Below are 17,190 nucleotides of genomic sequence, written 5' to 3'. Positions count from 1 at the left end.
GTCCAGCTGCTGAATTTTTGTTTCCAAGGCCGCCAAACGTCCGTCCGCTGTTTCCGCCCGGTCTTCCTGCGCCGAGATCCGTTCTTCTGCTTGCTGGAGGCGCGCAGCGTGACTCGCAATGCTGTCTTTCACTTCCTCCAGCACTGCATGCAGTTTGGACAATTTTTCATCCAAAAGTTTTGAGAGGTGGGCTGGGCCGTACCTGCTGCGATCGGGCTGGGGGCCGCCATTTTCAGGGGCTTAGCAGACCTCTCTTTGCCAGGCCTCGGGGTCCTTATCGGCATACCGGCCGGCCGCAGCGAATCCGCTCTCCTCCGAGACGCCCCAGAGAAGCAGGAGAAAACCCGATGCCGGATGGAGCAAATTAATGGCGATTTGTGCCGACTGTAAGCTAGTTCGGGGGTGTTTTCTTAGGCTTAGAGCGGAGCTCGGCTCACCGGCGTCTGATCAGCACGCGAGCATCATGTGACCCCCATATGAAATAGATGCTATCCCCACTTCCAGACCTCTTCCACATAATTTATGGAGAGGTGTTACTGAGCCTTGAAGGGCACCTGTGTGATTGATCTTTATCTGCTTCTTTTTTATTTTGCTATAGTGCAAAGTAAGAGCTAGGGCAAAACAGTATAGGTAAAGATGCAGGTAATAATTAGCAATGTATTAAAAATATTTTATTTTTATTTGCTTATAATGTAATTTGAAAGCTACTTGATGATAATACAACTTTAATTTAATTCTTTATAATGTGTATCTGTGTGTTGGGGGGACAACACCTACGTCAACAGTAAAGTTAGAATAGAGTCATTAAATCCAGTGGTGTACCTAGTATATATACAGATGGAATGAAGACAAGTGCAGGTTCAATGTAGAAATCAACGGAGGAAAAAGCCTCAGACAAGGGCCCTCCCACCTCCACAATGGTGGAATAGCGGTGGTAAGGCATTCACCTCATTGGCTCAAAAACCTCCTGAAATAACAAGAACTCTGCACTATTAAAAAGTTCTTAAATGGAAATACTGAATGATAGATAAAAAATGTATCTTATCACTACTTAGCTTTAAATGGTCGGTACCGATCATTCCATCTGTAGACAACTTACATCCGACCATCGTAGAAGTGTCTCTCCATTACAATTGTGTTTCTACTATATCTGTATTTTGTGGCTATATACCTAGTATGGGGGTCGGCAACCTGCGGCTCCAGAGCCGCATGCGGCTCTTTTCCACCTTTGCTGCGGCTCCGGTAGTGTGTCACGCAGGCATGCAGCTTACAAGTCCGGCGTCGCGGCGGGAAATAGCCATGCTGAGCAGTGAGCTCAGCACATACACAGATGAAAGCCTTGCTTGCTGATTGGTCCGGCGGCCCCGCCCCGCCGTGCCGCCGGACCAATCAGCAAGCAAGGCTTTCATCTGTGTAGTGCTGAGCTCACTGCTCAGCATGGCTATTTCCCGCCGCGACGCTGGACTTGTAAGGTGCACGCCTGAAAAAGAAATCATCCTGGCCGGGGTCGGTGTCATGCTCCGGAGATCTACAGCCTTCCTATCTCCCTCTCCCTGCTTCCGGCCACATCCCCTGCTCCGCGGCTCTCTTCGGCAACTCAGCAGCAGCGATCGACACAAGCTTCTGACGTCGGGGCCTACCCTCTGCGAGTCCCGCTTGTTTCAACTTCCTTTTTCCACAAAGGCGGGACTCGTAGAGGGAAGGCCTCGATGTCGGCAGCTTGTCTTGATCACTGCTGCTGACGAGTTGCTGAAGAGAGCCGCGGAGCAGGGGGGTGTTGCCAGGTGCAGGTAGAAGGCCAGATGCAGGACTCATGGGTGAGGGAGGAGAAGAGAGAGAGAAAGAGAGAGGGGAGGGAAACAAAAGGAAATATTTCATACTGGGCTGGGCCGGAGTGGAGGGAGGGTGGAAAGATTCTAGCTACAGGGTGCAGTAACAAAGGAAAAGGGAGGAAAGCTGAAAATGGAGATAGTGACACAAAGAAGAGAAAGGGTAAGCAGGACCTACTGAATAAGGATAGAGATACAGAGGGGACATGAAGAGGAGGTGAAATAGAGACATAGAAGTAATGCTGAAAAAGTGTGTGGGGGGGGATAAAGACATTGAAAGGGCAAATGGTGAACATGGCGTAAAGATAAGGACAGAGACAAATGAAGATTCTGAAAAAGTGGTGAGATAGGGATATAGGTGAGATGGACACAAAGAAGGGTGATGCTGGAAAATAGGTGGAATGGTAATTCTGACAGACACAGAAGGGAAATGCTGGATCAAGGAGAGATGGGGCTCAGGCTGGATGAAATGAGGAGAAATGCCTTGTTGGCCCGGAACTTCCTCTCCTACGTCAGAATTGACGTCAGGGAGCGGAATCCTGGTCAGCGCAACACTTCTGCAGGGAAAGCTTGGGATGGCGGTGGCTTGGGGGCTGTTCCCCGATTGCGGTGGCAGCAAACCGAGTGGCTTGGGGGACGGCACGGAGACAGAAAGAAGGGGGAACAGGGAGACAGAAAGAAAAAGTTGGGGGAGAGAATGAGGTCTGGAGGAGAGGAAACATACAGGAGGCTGAAAGAAAGGAAGAAAGATTGGATGCACAGTCAGAAGAAGAAAGTGCAACCAGAGACTCATGAAATCACCAAATAGCAAAGGTAGGAAAAATGATTTTATTTTCAATTTAGTGATCCTGTATATAGCATTAAGATAAGAAACAATATATGCAGTGTTAGATTTGTTTTATAATGGTTTTGCGGCTCCAAGTTTTTTTTTCTTTTCGAAAACGGGTTCAAGTGGCTCTTTATGTCTTAAAGGTTGCAGACCACTGACCTAGTATATATGATAGCCAGTGCTAATCATTTTTTTAACAACCCCCTCCTCTATATATAAAAAAAAAGATATTTTTAGTAATAATCCATGAGTCACACAATAAGGGTGCATCTAGGAAAAGGCAGCATCTTAAACACTGCAGTGAGCACTAGAACACCAACACACGCATTGTAAAACTAAACAAACCAGATCCTATACAGTCAATTGATCCTGTAGTCGATGCTAACAGAAAGCCATGTCCTTTTCATACACACAGAACACAAATACACCCTCGCCCAATATGGAACTAAAAATAGAAATATGTAGAAACCAGACTTTGCATACAATACAACACCACAGAAACAGTGACATGTCCCCTAATACTGTGCAAAATATAAAGAAAGTAGATGTAAATTTGAAATAAACTTCTACATAACAGTCACCACTTTACAAATTAACAAATAGAAATAAAATAATGAGAAATATGAAAATACCATTTTATTGTACTAATCCATTTTTCAATTAGCTTTCAGAGGCCAAATCTTTCTTCAAGACAGTACAGTATACAGCTGTTATGGTATCCTGTCCTGACCTGAGGAAAGGGGTTTATTCCCTCCCAAAATTGCCTTATTTCCATTTCCTATTGATAATTAGGAATCAATACAGTTATAATACTACTTGATTCTACGTAAAGCAACAAAAATATTTTTTTTCTATCTTTTGTCGTTTCTGCTTTAGTCATCTTCTCTTCACTCTCTTCTTTCTAGTCAGCATTTGTCATTGCTCCCTTCCATGCAACATCTGTCCTCTCTCTTTGCCCCTTCCACCCAGCCTCTACCCTCTCTCTACCCCTTCCATCTACTGTCCACCCTATCTCTGCCCCTTGCATCCACTGTCCACCCTTTCTGCCTTTTCCATCCAGTGTCTGCCCTCTCTCTGTTCCATATGGTATCTTCCCTCTTTTTATGTCTCTTCAGTAAACTCTATATCCTGTGTCCTTTCTCTCCTTTGTACATGATTTATTTCAGCTTCAATCCCTCTCCATTTTTTGTCTCCACCCCTCCCCTATGCTCTGGCATCTCTCTCTTCTCCTTTCCTTCCTTCCCACTCCACCCATGGTCTGACATCTCTATCTCCTTCCCTTCTCTCCCCCCTCTCCAGTATCTGCCTCCTGTCTTTCCCCTTTGGTCCAGGCCTCTCTCTTTCTCTCCCTCTTTCTTCTGTGAGGAGATCATGTTGATCTTGAACACTGAATAATTCTTCCACATTCTCCATATCACTGTACTATAGTCTGGTCCAGCAGACTGCTTTGGCACTATTACATGGGTAATAGTAAATTCATTATGCATCAGCTTTCCACACAGAATGACACAAGTCTCTATTTCTTGTGCTGCGTTTACATCTGCCAGCAGCAGAAACTTGTGAGACAGATCCCTTGGCAATACTACACTTCGGAGCCCTTTGACCATCTGGTTCTGTATGGCTGCAGGCTTTAAAGCTCTGTTTACTGGAGGAGACTGTCCAGCATACATAGTTGCATCACTCTTAAGGATCTGATCAGAGATTACATTAGACAAGGTGGTATTTTTAGGCATGGAAAAACAGGACATGTTCTCCTCAATCTGCTCAGATGCCTTCAAATGCCCTTTAATGTTCGTCTGATCTCGGGCTAAATCTTGCCTCCTGAGCTGATCTTCAAAGGAGAGTGGAGCGAGAGTCATATCGGCAGTAAGATCCTTTTTGGGCCGCATGTTGTGCAGGGCTGGAGTAAGGCAAGTTGTAAGCTTCCTTCCATCGCTAACCTAACTTCCATAAGTCAGCAACGGAGGGAAGCTTACAACTTGCTGCTCTTGCTTGCTTCGGGCCTTCCTCGTTGCCGGGTCCTGCCTTTACGTAAACAGAAAGTAGGCAGGACCCGGCAGCGAGGAAAGCCCGAAGCAAGCAAGAGCAAGTTGTAAGCTGACCTGTCTCCTATAGCGAACCCATGCTCCGGGGCGTGTGCATGCTGACTTCCCTTCTCTTCCCCCCTCGGGACGTGACTTCCGGTTTCGGAGAGAAGCGGCATGCACATGTTAGAGCCCCGGAACATGGGTTCAAGTCGCTTGCTGGCGTTAAAAACTAAAAAAAAAAAAAAAAAGAGTCAGGCTCCTGCGATTCAGGCTGTGCCGAGTCAGCCCGGTAAATCTCCAAGCCGGTGAGAAGGGTTTTTTTAAAAATACTGAGCAGAAGGCGGCAGCAGCAGGATTGCGATCAAGATTACAGCCGGGCGCTCATCTAAATTAGCTGGGCGGAGCGCCCGGCTGAAAGGCCCTGGAGAGAACACTGCCTTGCCCCGCTTCCATCCTTCCCTCCCATCCCTTGTGCAGCAGAACACTTACCCAGCTTCTATCCTTCCCTCCCTTCCACCCCTTGTGCAGCAGAAACCTTGATCACCACCCCCTGCCCCCGCTGCGCAGTCAAACCCCCGTTGACCCTCCATCCTTCCCTCCATCTAAACCCCACCAACCGCGAGCGAGCCCTAAATACCACATTTGAAAGCAGTGTTGGGCTGGCAGCACTCTAAACAGACTACTTCAGCCTTGTTCCTCTAACGCATCACTGGAGTCATCTTCGATTCCGATCTCTTATTTTCTACACATATTCAACAAGCTGCTAAGACCTGTTATTTCTTTCTCTTCAATATCATCAAAATTCACCTCTTCCTCTCTGAGCAGACTACCCAGAACCTTGTCCACACTCTCATAACCTCACACTTAGATTACTGCAATCTACTTCTAACTGATCTCCCGCAATATCGCCTCTCCCCCTTGCAATCTGTGCAAAACTCTGCTGCATGCCTCATCTTCTACCAACCTTGCTACACTTATGTCACCCCTCTCCTTAAATCACTTCACTGGCTCCCTATCCGCCATGGCATTACTAACCTATAAGTGTTACTAACCTATAAATGTTATAACCTATAACCTGCTGCCCCTCAATATCTATCCTCTCTTCTCTCTCCTTATAAACCCCTTAGAGACCTCCATTCCTCAGATAAGCCGCTCACAGCTGTACCCTTCTCCTTCATTGCCAATTCCAGACTTCGTTCCTTTTATCTAGCTGCCCCCTATGCCTGGAATAAATTACCTGGGTTTGTCCACAAAGCCCCTTCCCTTACCTTGCTTAAAAGCAGACTGAAAGCTCACCTTTTTGATATAGCCTTCAATCCTTAACCCTACTCCTCTGCCCTCCAACGCAGCCAGCTGATTAACCATTCCCCTTAACTGTATCCATGACATCCTGTTTGTCTGTCTTGTCCATTTAGATTGTAAGTTCTTTTGAGCAGGGACTGTTTTCTTCATCTTTGTGACTTTGTACAGCGCTGTGTACGTCTGGCAGTACTAAAGAAATAATTAATAGTAGTAGCAGTAGTAGCACCTTACCAAAAGTCAATTCTTTAATAGCCTGTAGGGTTTCCTTAGAGCTAATTAGGATTGCTCCACCTCTGTCATCTGGGGTAGATCAAGTTTTTTCCAAAAAGCATGCAATGGATTCAGCAGAGGGGATAGTCTCCAGATTATATAAATTTGCTTAAAATGCCAAAAAAGTATGTTGTATATCCATAGTGTCAGTACTAACCTCTCCACACTCGTTTTCTAGCGGAAAGATCTGATTTTCTAATTGCCTTCTGTTAAGCTGATGCGCCAATAAGCAAGCGACTAGAGCAATTGCTAAATTCACAATTTGTTACTGAACTCTACAATTTTTCTCGCATATCTGCTGATTCTAACTCAGTAAGCTGTAATTTAGTCTCAGGTATTGCCTGCTCTGAAGACTGTTCCCCCCCTACCCCTGTTCTATATTTGCTGGATCTTCCAGTATTTAGTACCGGCTTTTGCAACACTATTTTAAAATGTGCAACAAATTTTAAAAACAAGAGAGGCATGGTCTGACCAAATACAGGGCAAGATAGAGACTGATTCAATGCTGTTGAGGAAAACTGCATCCCCAACCCCAAATCTATGAAGGAGTACGATTGATGGAGGGAGGGGGGGTGAGAAAAAAAGTATAATCTCTCTCTTGCTGATGTATTGTTCTCCAGAGGTCCATCAATCCCCACTGATCTAGAAGATGTGCAATTTCAATCTTATCAGTTTGTGCTTAGTGCATCCCTATAGAAGGGACTCTTCCTTACGGGTTAACAAAAGACCAATAAGTTTATAAAAAAAAAGATTCCCTCATTAGTGTTGGGTGTATAAATATTGTACGGGGCATAGGCTGTATTAAATTGACAAGGCGAGTACAACCCATACCCCGGAGATCTCTGAGAATCTCGGAGAGAGCGTGAACTCGAAGGCTTTGAGCATGCGCAGATGCTCAAGGCCCAGCAAAGAAGAGGACGCAGATCTTTGGGCACTGGCACTGGCATGTCCTGTGCGTTGGTGCCGGTGGCCAGATGGGGGGTAAGCAATGTGTTCAGGTGGGTGCTGGGGGATTTCAGATTGCGAAGGGGGGTGCGATGCGAGCGGGGGGATGCTGGATCGCGTGGGGGGGCCTTCGGGGGGAGCAATGCCAGTTCTCGGGGGGGGGGTAGAGCAGCACCACTGGCCTCGGGGGTGGGTGGGAACGTATCAAGCGAGTTTCCCTTAGTTCCTATGGGGAAACTCGCTTTGATATACGAGTATTTTGGTTTACGAGCATACTTCTGGAACGAACTATGCTTGTAAACCAAGATACCACTGTACTGTTATTCTTCAGTACATGGCTAAAAGTTCCCCAAACAAATCCCCCAAGCGCCATCTTGTTTATCGCAGTTAACACTGCCTACTCTAAAGTATAGGCAAAGGCAGTCAGATCCACTGAGACAGCAAACGTATGAAACATAACAAACCAAACCAAGTATATCTAGATTTCCAGAAAGCTTTTGACAAAGTTCCCAATAAGAGGCTCCTGCGAAAATTAAAGATAGTCATGGGATAGGAGGCAATGTTCAATTGTGGATTAAGAATTGGTTACTGGACCGAAAACAAAAGGTAGGGTTAAATGGCCATTTTTCTCAGTGGAGGAGGTAGTCAAATTTAGACTTAGTTTCCTCCTAAACTTTGTATCAAAAGCATTTGAGATCCCAATTACTATATATATTGTCAAAACTGCATTACTTGCAATCACATTATACATACACAAAAAAAAATGCAGAATAGTACCCCCTTGTGGAGTCAGGGCAGGAGTGATCCCCAGTCACTTATGTTCATGTCAAGCTTTACTCACAAAATGGCTGCCATGACCTCTTGCAGCAGTCTCATGAATAGGCAGGGTGACTAGTATGGGCAGGAGCAACTGGGGATCAATTTTGCCTCGTCTCTGCCCCTAGAATGCCAAGGATTGTAACATAGGCTAAGAAGGGTCTCTACAAGTGAATAGAGGGAAGGCAACTCCTGTTCGGAGGAGAGGGGGGAGGAGGAGATAAACAGGACAAAGCACAAATTTTCAGCTTCCACCAAAACACAGGGCTAGTTTTGGCAAAAAAACAAAAGCAGGCAGAAAAATTATTGTGGGCCAGTTTTAGTACCGTAACCAAAACGTGGTCAGCCTCTACTATATTCAGATGCATTTTAAATAAAATACCTCTAGCTTTGCTTTGTTTCCTATGGCAAGGCTCGGATGATTGCATTTCTGGATTCGCTCCAGCACTATCAACTGCTGGTCTGCTGATTTTCCTGACAGTAGCTGTTGCAAATCCTCATAAGATTCAGGAACTGTATTACAAACAACGCAGGTTAAAAAGCAGAATTTTTGTTTAACATGTCAGTAGGACATTTATTTACAGTATTTTTAAAATTTCTTTATCGTCTAGTTCCTAGGTGGTTTAACAAAAAAACACTGTGCATGCTGGTTGTCATGTATACTGTACTTGATGGGAAATGAGCTATGAGAAATATATCAATATTTAAGGATTTTCTGGGTACTTGCAACTCAGACAGACCACTATTGGAGAAAGGATGTGATGCTCAATTGACCTTGGTCTGGCTAAGAATGGCTTTACTTATGTTCTTAAGCTTATTTCCCTGATGCTTTGACTAGTAGTTGTGCTGTTATTAAATCTATATTGAATTAACATACAAGGGTAATTTCATAAATAATGCACACTAAATAATGCTCTTTCAGAGATGCAAAATGATGTCCATGCATAGGTTGTTTCAACTTTGGAAAAAGGTCGAAGTCTGGTGGACTCATGTCTGGACTTTAGGGAGCATGAGGTAACACCTCCCAGGCGTATTTGCGTAGTTTTTCAATGACGAGTGGAGAGCTCCATCTTCCCAATGACCAAAAAAATTTCAATGAGCTCAATCAAAAGACAAACAAATGATGGATTTTTGCTTATGATCATGAAGGCATCATCATCACAGACAAAGTTCCATATGGAAGAAGTGTCACAGCGTGTCACAGAGTACCTGATTGTAAAAACCGCTTAGATAACCTTGATAGGCAGTATATAAAATCCTAATAAACTTGAAACTTATTATCGTCATTTTTTGCAAAAAATGCACAGAAAAATGTAAAACCCGACCTCAGTTGCTCTTGACTGGGCAACTCATTCTTCACAACAATGCTCGTCCGCACATAGGGAATGTCATCATTGAAAAGCTACGCGAATATGGCTGGGAGGCGTTACCTCATGCTCCCTACAGTCCAGACATGAGTCCACCAGACTTCAACCTTTTTCCAAAGTTGAAACAACCTATGCGTGGACATTGTTTTGCATCTCTGGAAGAGCTTTCTTCCACCGGTACCCAAGCCATTCGGCAAATGAACAAAAACAGTGTCTTGGATGGAATAATGAAGCTTCCCAGACATTGGGACTCGGTCATTGCAAAGCAGGGAGACTTTATTGAAAGATTGTAAAGAAGGGGGGCGTGGCTTAACGCGAGCACAAATGGAGGTGTGATCGCGACGCTCCTCTTCACTAGGCAACTATTAATAAAAAAAATTAACCCCATATCACAGAATTTTATCAAAAAATAATTTCCTATGATCCTAAAGTTGTGATGGATCAATATTGACCTCCTTCGCTGAGACGGAAGAGACGCCTAAAAGGTGAAAAGCCAAGAAGTAAAGGTGCCGTTTTATTCCTCTATCCTGAGCAGTGCGGTGTGGAGAGCTGGAGACCGACGGGGTTTGAAACTGGCGTTGAGCTGCCTAATGACAAAGAGGAAGAGAAAATTTTCCTCTTTATAAATGATTTATATGGTAAGCTGGTGCCTGTCAGTCTCTAGAGTATGGCAGTTTGAAATAGCCCTCCTCTGCCGGTGATGAAGCGAGGTCTTGTGTGAAATCAACTTAGCAACGATTTTTAAAATTATCCTCTTGTTGCTAATTTCGGAGAAAACAAGAATTGTGACTGATTGATATTGATCTCCTCTACTGAAATTAAAACGGATTCTGAGAGAGGAGAATCAAAGGTGAGATTGCCGGTTTTTATTCAGCGCTAGGACAGCGCGACATCAGGGCAACTGACAAAAAAGACCTGAAGGGAAAAGAAAAGTAAAACTGCTGGTTTTTTACTGTTTTTATTATCGGCTTCACTTTTGTGTTGATGTGGCACGGTAATAAGGAGAGCTGTTGAAGTTTTGAACTGTCTAAAGTATTGAAAAATAGAGGAAAAATCGATCTCATTATGAGGCAGTTGTCAGTTTAACTTCTAAAGCTCTGACGGTTTGAAGCAGCTCTCTCCTGCCAATACTGAGTCGGAGTCCTGAGAGAGATCAATTAATCCTCTGCTTGAAGCCGTTTCTTGAGATACAAAATCAAGACACTTTAAAAAAATGAAGGTAGAATATTGAATACTACATTTAATTAATAAATAGAAAAGTTTTCACTTCAGACTGATTGGGATAGAGGGCTGCTACCTGTCAAAGATAAAAATATGACAGTTTGATATAGCTCTCTCCTGCCTGATGTCAAAGCAAAGCTTGAGGAAAAAAAAAAAAATTATTTCTTCTATGCTGAATAACATAGAGTTGAATACTGAGATTTCTAAAGAGCTGAAAGACATTAAAAGAAGGCTTTTTTTTTTCTCCTTTCTCATTGAGGCATTAAAGCAGATAACTGATAAGAAATACTGTTGAGAAAATTTCTGCTGCTTGAAGTCAGAATGAAATTCTGAGAGAGAGAGGCTTGAGAAGAGGGGGAAAAGGATTTCTCTTTTGTTGGATATTATATTTGGATAAGTTCTTGATGGAGTGACTGATTTGCAATCTTCTCAGTGCTAGAACAACGCAACACTGGTGTAATAAGATATCAAAGACAGATTACTAAAAATTGTGACTGAAAGAGATTTTAAGATTCCTAACAAACCTGAAGAAATAAAAACCACGGAAAAAAGAAACAACAGCATGGCAAGTACCAGACAAAACAAAAATGAGGCTGGCACGTCAGCAAAAAGACAAAAACAAGATCAAATAACACCAAGCAAGATCCCACTTCCTGCTGAAGAACCTGACATATTGAGTAAAGCAGAAGTTATGGAAGAACTAAGACAAATTAAGCAAATGCTTAAGGAAACAGTAACCAATATGTCTGAAATGAAGGAAGAAATATTAAACATTCACAGACAAATGGAAAGTAATAACAAAAGAACAACTGAACTAGAATCTAAAATGGAGGTCATAGAAAGCGAAACAAACAGATGCAAAAATGATAGTCTGGAATTAAATAAATTGAAAGATCAACTGGAAGACTATGAGAATAGAGGAAGAAGGAAAAACATTAAACTTTTTGGAATACAAGAAAATTTAGAGGGAAAAAATACTATTCTTATTCTAGAAAATTTAATTCCAAAAATATTACAACTGGACTTGAAACAACCACTAGAAATAGAAAGGGCGCATAGGATTCCAGTTAAAAATACAGAAAATAAAGGCAGGCCAAGACCAATAATTTTCAAAATGCTTAGATACCAACAAGCATTAGAAATATTAAATGCTGCAAAGAAAGACAAAAATCTAAATTATAAAGGATCTAGAATATGGTTCTTACCGGACTTTGCCAAAAACACAGCAAATAAAAGAAAGAGACTATTAGACATGAGACCTCAACTAAAAGAAAAAGGTTTTAAATATGGTCTATATTATCCGGCGAAAATGAGAGTATCATCTGGAGATAAATCCTTGTATTTCGAGGATCCAGAAAAACTAAAAGCTTTTCTTTCTAAACCAGAACCTATGATATTTTAATATAAAATTTTAAGATGGATTTTAATGACTTTATGAAATAATTATAAAAGTATGAAATATTGAAATATCTGAAGAAAGAAAAAATGATATAAAGAAAAGACAATAAAAATTTATAAGAAAAAAAGAGCAAGATATAGGAAAAACATTAATAACATACTAAATATATGTTTAAGATGAAATTTTATGATGTAAATAATAATACCAAGGAAATATAAATTAAAAACTGTTAAATGGATAAAGATACATTAATGAAATGTTATGAAAATATGACTAAAGATATTAAAGGTTAATATAAATAGATAGAAGGGGAATTTGATTGAATATTGAATGCCTAGAGGGGAGGAGAATGTTTGGGTTACAGTTCCAATGTGTATCCTTAAGCAGCCATTGTATTGGGTGGGAAAGGGAGGGAAAAGGAGAGTATTTACTAGAATGATTAAGGAAAAAATAAACAAGGGATTAGATACTTTAGGGGTAAATATGTGTGTCATGAAAAACATTTTTTGGATTCTAAATATGAAAGAAGGAGAAAAAGATTATAATGAGAAGTATTAAAATGTATAATGTCTTTTAAGATATATTCTATCAATGTCAATGGCCTGAATCACGTAATCAAAAGGAAAAAAGTATTAACATTTTTAAAAAAGCAAAATGCGGATATTTACTGTCTGCAGGAGACCCATCTTAATATAAAGGAATCACAGAAACTATCGGGTGGGTGGGTAAAGGAATGTTTTTTTGCTCCAGCAGAGGGTAAAAAAGCAGGGGTAGCAATTCTTATAAATAAAAAATGTATGGCCAAGATTAAGGTAAAAAATTCAGATCCACATGGAAGATGGATACATATTGATATAGGTATGGGAAATGATGCCCTGACGTTATTCAATATATATGCCCCTAATTCGAATCAATCAGAATTTTTTAAAAAATTACAGAATATGTTGTTACCACTGGCTGCTTCTAATTTAGTGGTGGCTGGAGATTTTAATGCTGTAATGGATCCATTATTAGATAAAAAACCAGGTAAAAGTATAAAATCTTTAGGTTTAGATAATTTGGTTCAATCATGTGATTTGAAAGATATATGGCGTATTCTTCATTTTAATGATCAGGAATTTTCATTTTGTTCACAGGTTCATAAATCATTTTCAAGAATAGATTATATTTTTGTTTCAACAAATAAAGTGCAACAGGTGATTAAAGCTTCCATAGATCCTATTATTATTTCGGATCATGCGGGAGTATGGATAGAATTACAATTAGATCAATTAGAGAATGGTAGACCTCTTTGGAGATTTGATAATGCATTGCTTGTGGATGACAAATTTTTGGAAAATTTTAAAACACAAATTAACGATTTCTTTCAAATAAATTTAGTGGAGGATACATCTATAGAGAATGTATGGGATGCATTTAAAGCAACTATGAGGGGTAATATTATATCATATTCAGCTTTTATTAGGAAACAGATTAAAATACAATATATAGAATTAGAAAAAGAAATAAAAATATTAGAAGCTAAATTGGTAAGTAAATGGGAAAATGAAGTTTTGCAAGCTCTTTTGAAAGCAAAAGGTAAATATAATGAATTAACTTCAAAAATGATAAGAAGAGATTTGTTTTCCAAGCAAACAATGTATTATGGAAATTCTAATAAGGCGGGGAGATTATTGGCAAATTATCTTAAAGCAAAAAAAAGGAAAACTAATATTAATGGAATAAAAGATGATAATGGTATAATAACAAATCAAACAAATATAATATTAAAACAATTTTTAAAATTTTATAAGGACCTATATTCTTCCGAGCCTTATTTGGAGAGACAAAAAGATGGAAAAAATTTTTTAGATTTAATTAATGGACCTAAGGTTCCTGATCATATAAAACGGAGTTTAGATGAACCTATATCATTAAAAGAATTAGAAACAGCATTGAGATCTCTTAGAGTTGGATCCGCTCCAGGTGGTGATGGTTATACAGTAGAATTTTATAAAACATTTCAAAATGTCCTTTCCCCATATTTACTAAATTTATATCAGACACAACTTATAAAAGGTAATATTAAAGGTACTATGGCTGAATCAATAATAATTGTTTTGCCTAAGCCAAATAAAGATCCTACTTTGGTCTCAAACTACAGGCCTATATCTTTGATAAATGTTGATAATAAACTTTTGGCAAAAATTTTGGCTTTGAGATTAGCCAAAGCTCTCCCACATATTATAGATATGCATCAAACGGGTTTCGTTGCTAAAAGACATTCCTCTAATAACTCTAGATTATTGTTTCACATGTTAAACTTGTCAAAAAAAATAGATGAACCAGCTTTTACAGTTTCATTAGATGCTGAAAAAGCATTTGATAGAGTAGAATGGAATTTTATGTATCAGGCTTTAGAATGGTTTGGTATAGGTTCTGGATTTATACAAATGGTAAAAACATTGTATAGCTTCCCAATTGCAAGATTAAATATTAATAATAAGATATCTGATGGTTTTCAATTGCAGAGGGGAGTTAGACAAGGTTGTCCTTTATCTCCTTTGTTATTTGATGTTGTATTAGAACCCTTATTGTTAGCAATACAGCAAACGAGGGAGATACAAGGTATTCCATATTCAGATATGGAATATAAAATTTCAGCTTATGCTGATGATATTTTGCTTTATTTGAGAAATCCAGAGTCTACCTTATCTTCTTTATTGGAATTAATTGATAAGTTTGGCAAATTTTCAGGTTATAAAATTAATTGGAATAAATCTGAAATTATACCTTTAAATATTTATTGTGCAAAAGGATTATTTGACACTTTTCCATTTATATGGAAAGAAGAAGGATTTAAATATCTTGGCATTCAAGTCAAAAATACAATCGAAGATACTGTAAAAGAGAATGAAAAATATGTATTAAAAAAAGTTACGGAGTTATGTGAGCAATGGAACCCATTACATATTTCTTGGTGGGGAAGAGTTCAAACTATTAAAATGATGATGTTACCTGTAGTTTGCTACCAAATGAGTATGATACCTATTTATTTTCAGGGGTCCTTTTATAAAAAGCTTAATAGCATTTTAACAAAATTTATTTGGCTTGGTAAAACACCTAGAATAGCTTTAGTAACTTTGCAAAAATCAATTAAGGAGGGAGGGGTAAATTTTCCAAATTTTTATAGGTACCATCAAGCCTATATTCTACGTCAGGGTATGTATTGGATCCTCCCAGAACTTATGGATAATGTACCGGATTGGTTATATTTGGAATGGCGCCTTATGTTTCCCCTAAATTTAGTTCATCTGCCAAGTATTAACATACCTAGAAGATACAGAGAAAATAAAATATTAATGGATACTTGGAAAACGTTGAGGTTTATTGATAAATTAACACCTATTCCAATAAACAAATCAACTAATCAATCTATATGGATAAACTCCAAGATCAAAATTGGCGGAGCTCAAATCCTTTGGAAGAACTGGATTATTGCAGGCATTAGATCTCTAGACGATGTTATTTCAGAAGGTAAACTGCTGGATTTTTCACAATTGCAACATAGATTTGGTCTTAATAAAACACAAAGTTTTAAATGGTTGCAATTGAAGCAGGCCATTCAGGTTGGGTTCCCTGAATGGAAAACATTGAATAATCAATATAGTTTAAAGTTCTTATGTTTTCAAGCAGACTTCCTAGGACATCAAGCCGCATTGTGGTATAAATTAATATCTGGATATTTGAATAAAAAACCAAAAAATGGTCTAAGAGATATTTGGAGCATTGAGATTAAGCATCAAATTAATGCATCTCAATGGCCACTAATTTGGTCTTGGAGAATGAGATGTACAATGTCAGCATCTATGAGACAAACTTGGTTCTTTTTATTACATAGAGCTTTTTGGACCCCTACACGTTTGCAAAAATTAGACAGTTCTAAGTCTAATAAATGCTGGCACTGTAATCTGGAACCAGGGACATTAGATCACTTACTTTATCATTTTCCTTTCATTAAAATTTTTTGGAATTCAATTTGGCCACAAATTAATAAATTAATGGAAAATCATATAGCAATATCATATGATACGGTATTATTTGGAATGATGATGAGGAAAAATAGTCAAATTTCACCAGAAAATAACAAGCTTTTATTAATAATGACAGGGGTTGCCATTCAACATATAACCAATAATTGGAAGAATCATAATAACCTAAATCATATATTTTGGTGGAATACAATATGTCATATATATAAAATGGAAAGAACAATAGCAATACAAAGAGGGACATATACTAAATTCATAAAAATATGGGGGCCATTGACAAAATACTGCAATGAATAAATATTAATATTTCTCTTCTTCTTTTCTTCTTTTAAATATCTTTTTTATGACACACATAGAGGGGGGTAATGAAAAAAATATCTACATAATATGTTATAATATGTTATACAATAAGTAATGTATGAATAAAAAGTAATAGAAGGGTGGGGGGAGGGAGAGGTGATAAAAATATATTTAGAATATGATGTATTAGATATAAAAATGATATTGTGTATTTATCAATTGCAATTTAATATTTTGTACATTTTATGTAAAATTTGAAAATTAAAAATATTATATTAAATTAATAAAAGGGAGGGTGGAGGGTGAGGGGGAAAATCAAACTTAGATATATAATGTATTAGATATAAAAGTGATACTATGTATTTATCAAATGTATTTTAATATTTTGTACACTTTATGTAAAATTTGAAAATAAAAAATAATGGAAAAAAAAAAGAAAGATTGTAAAGAAATACTTGAAAAAAAAAAAAAAATAAAACATGTAAATTAAAAAAAAAATTAGAGTGCATTATTTATGAAATGACCCTCGTATTTTGTAAAACTACTGCCTGTACTTGATATTCAGGGAAACTTTCTGATAAACAGTTGCACTACAGCTAAACTAATTTTTGGAATGCTATTTTGAATGATGCTTAATTTGAGTTCTGGCTGTGTATAATTTTCATACATTTTGGATCAAGGGTTGGATGCCACAGATCAAATGGTTGCTTTTGATACAACCATGAATTATCTCATTCATACAAAAACCAAACAATTGTCTTATTGAAAATGATAGAACTATTTTGGTAGATTTTGAATTTGTGGAAACAGAGTGAGGATGGGGACAAAGTCTGTCTCAATATCATTCTCTCTTT

General features: G+C 38.8%; 1 protein-coding gene across 2 annotated transcripts in view; it reads right to left on the bottom strand.

Moving 5' to 3' along the window:
• NOP14 (NOP14 nucleolar protein) overlaps window positions 1-17,190 on the bottom strand; it is a 166,661-nt gene that overhangs the window by 58,982 nt on the left and 90,489 nt on the right. For both annotated transcript variants that reach the window (XM_033950448.1, XM_033950440.1), the window contains one exon: window positions 8,401-8,531. In XM_033950448.1, the coding sequence (XP_033806339.1) occupies window positions 8,401-8,531 (131 nt within the window). The remainder of the gene's footprint in view (window positions 1-8,400; window positions 8,532-17,190) is intronic.

This window comes from Geotrypetes seraphini, chromosome 1 (assembly GCF_902459505.1).
Source record: "Geotrypetes seraphini chromosome 1, aGeoSer1.1, whole genome shotgun sequence".
NCBI classification, from domain to species: Eukaryota; Metazoa; Chordata; class Amphibia; order Gymnophiona; family Dermophiidae; genus Geotrypetes; species Geotrypetes seraphini.
Note: the sequence above shows the minus strand (reverse complement) of the source record. Positions and strands in the feature narration are given on the sequence as shown.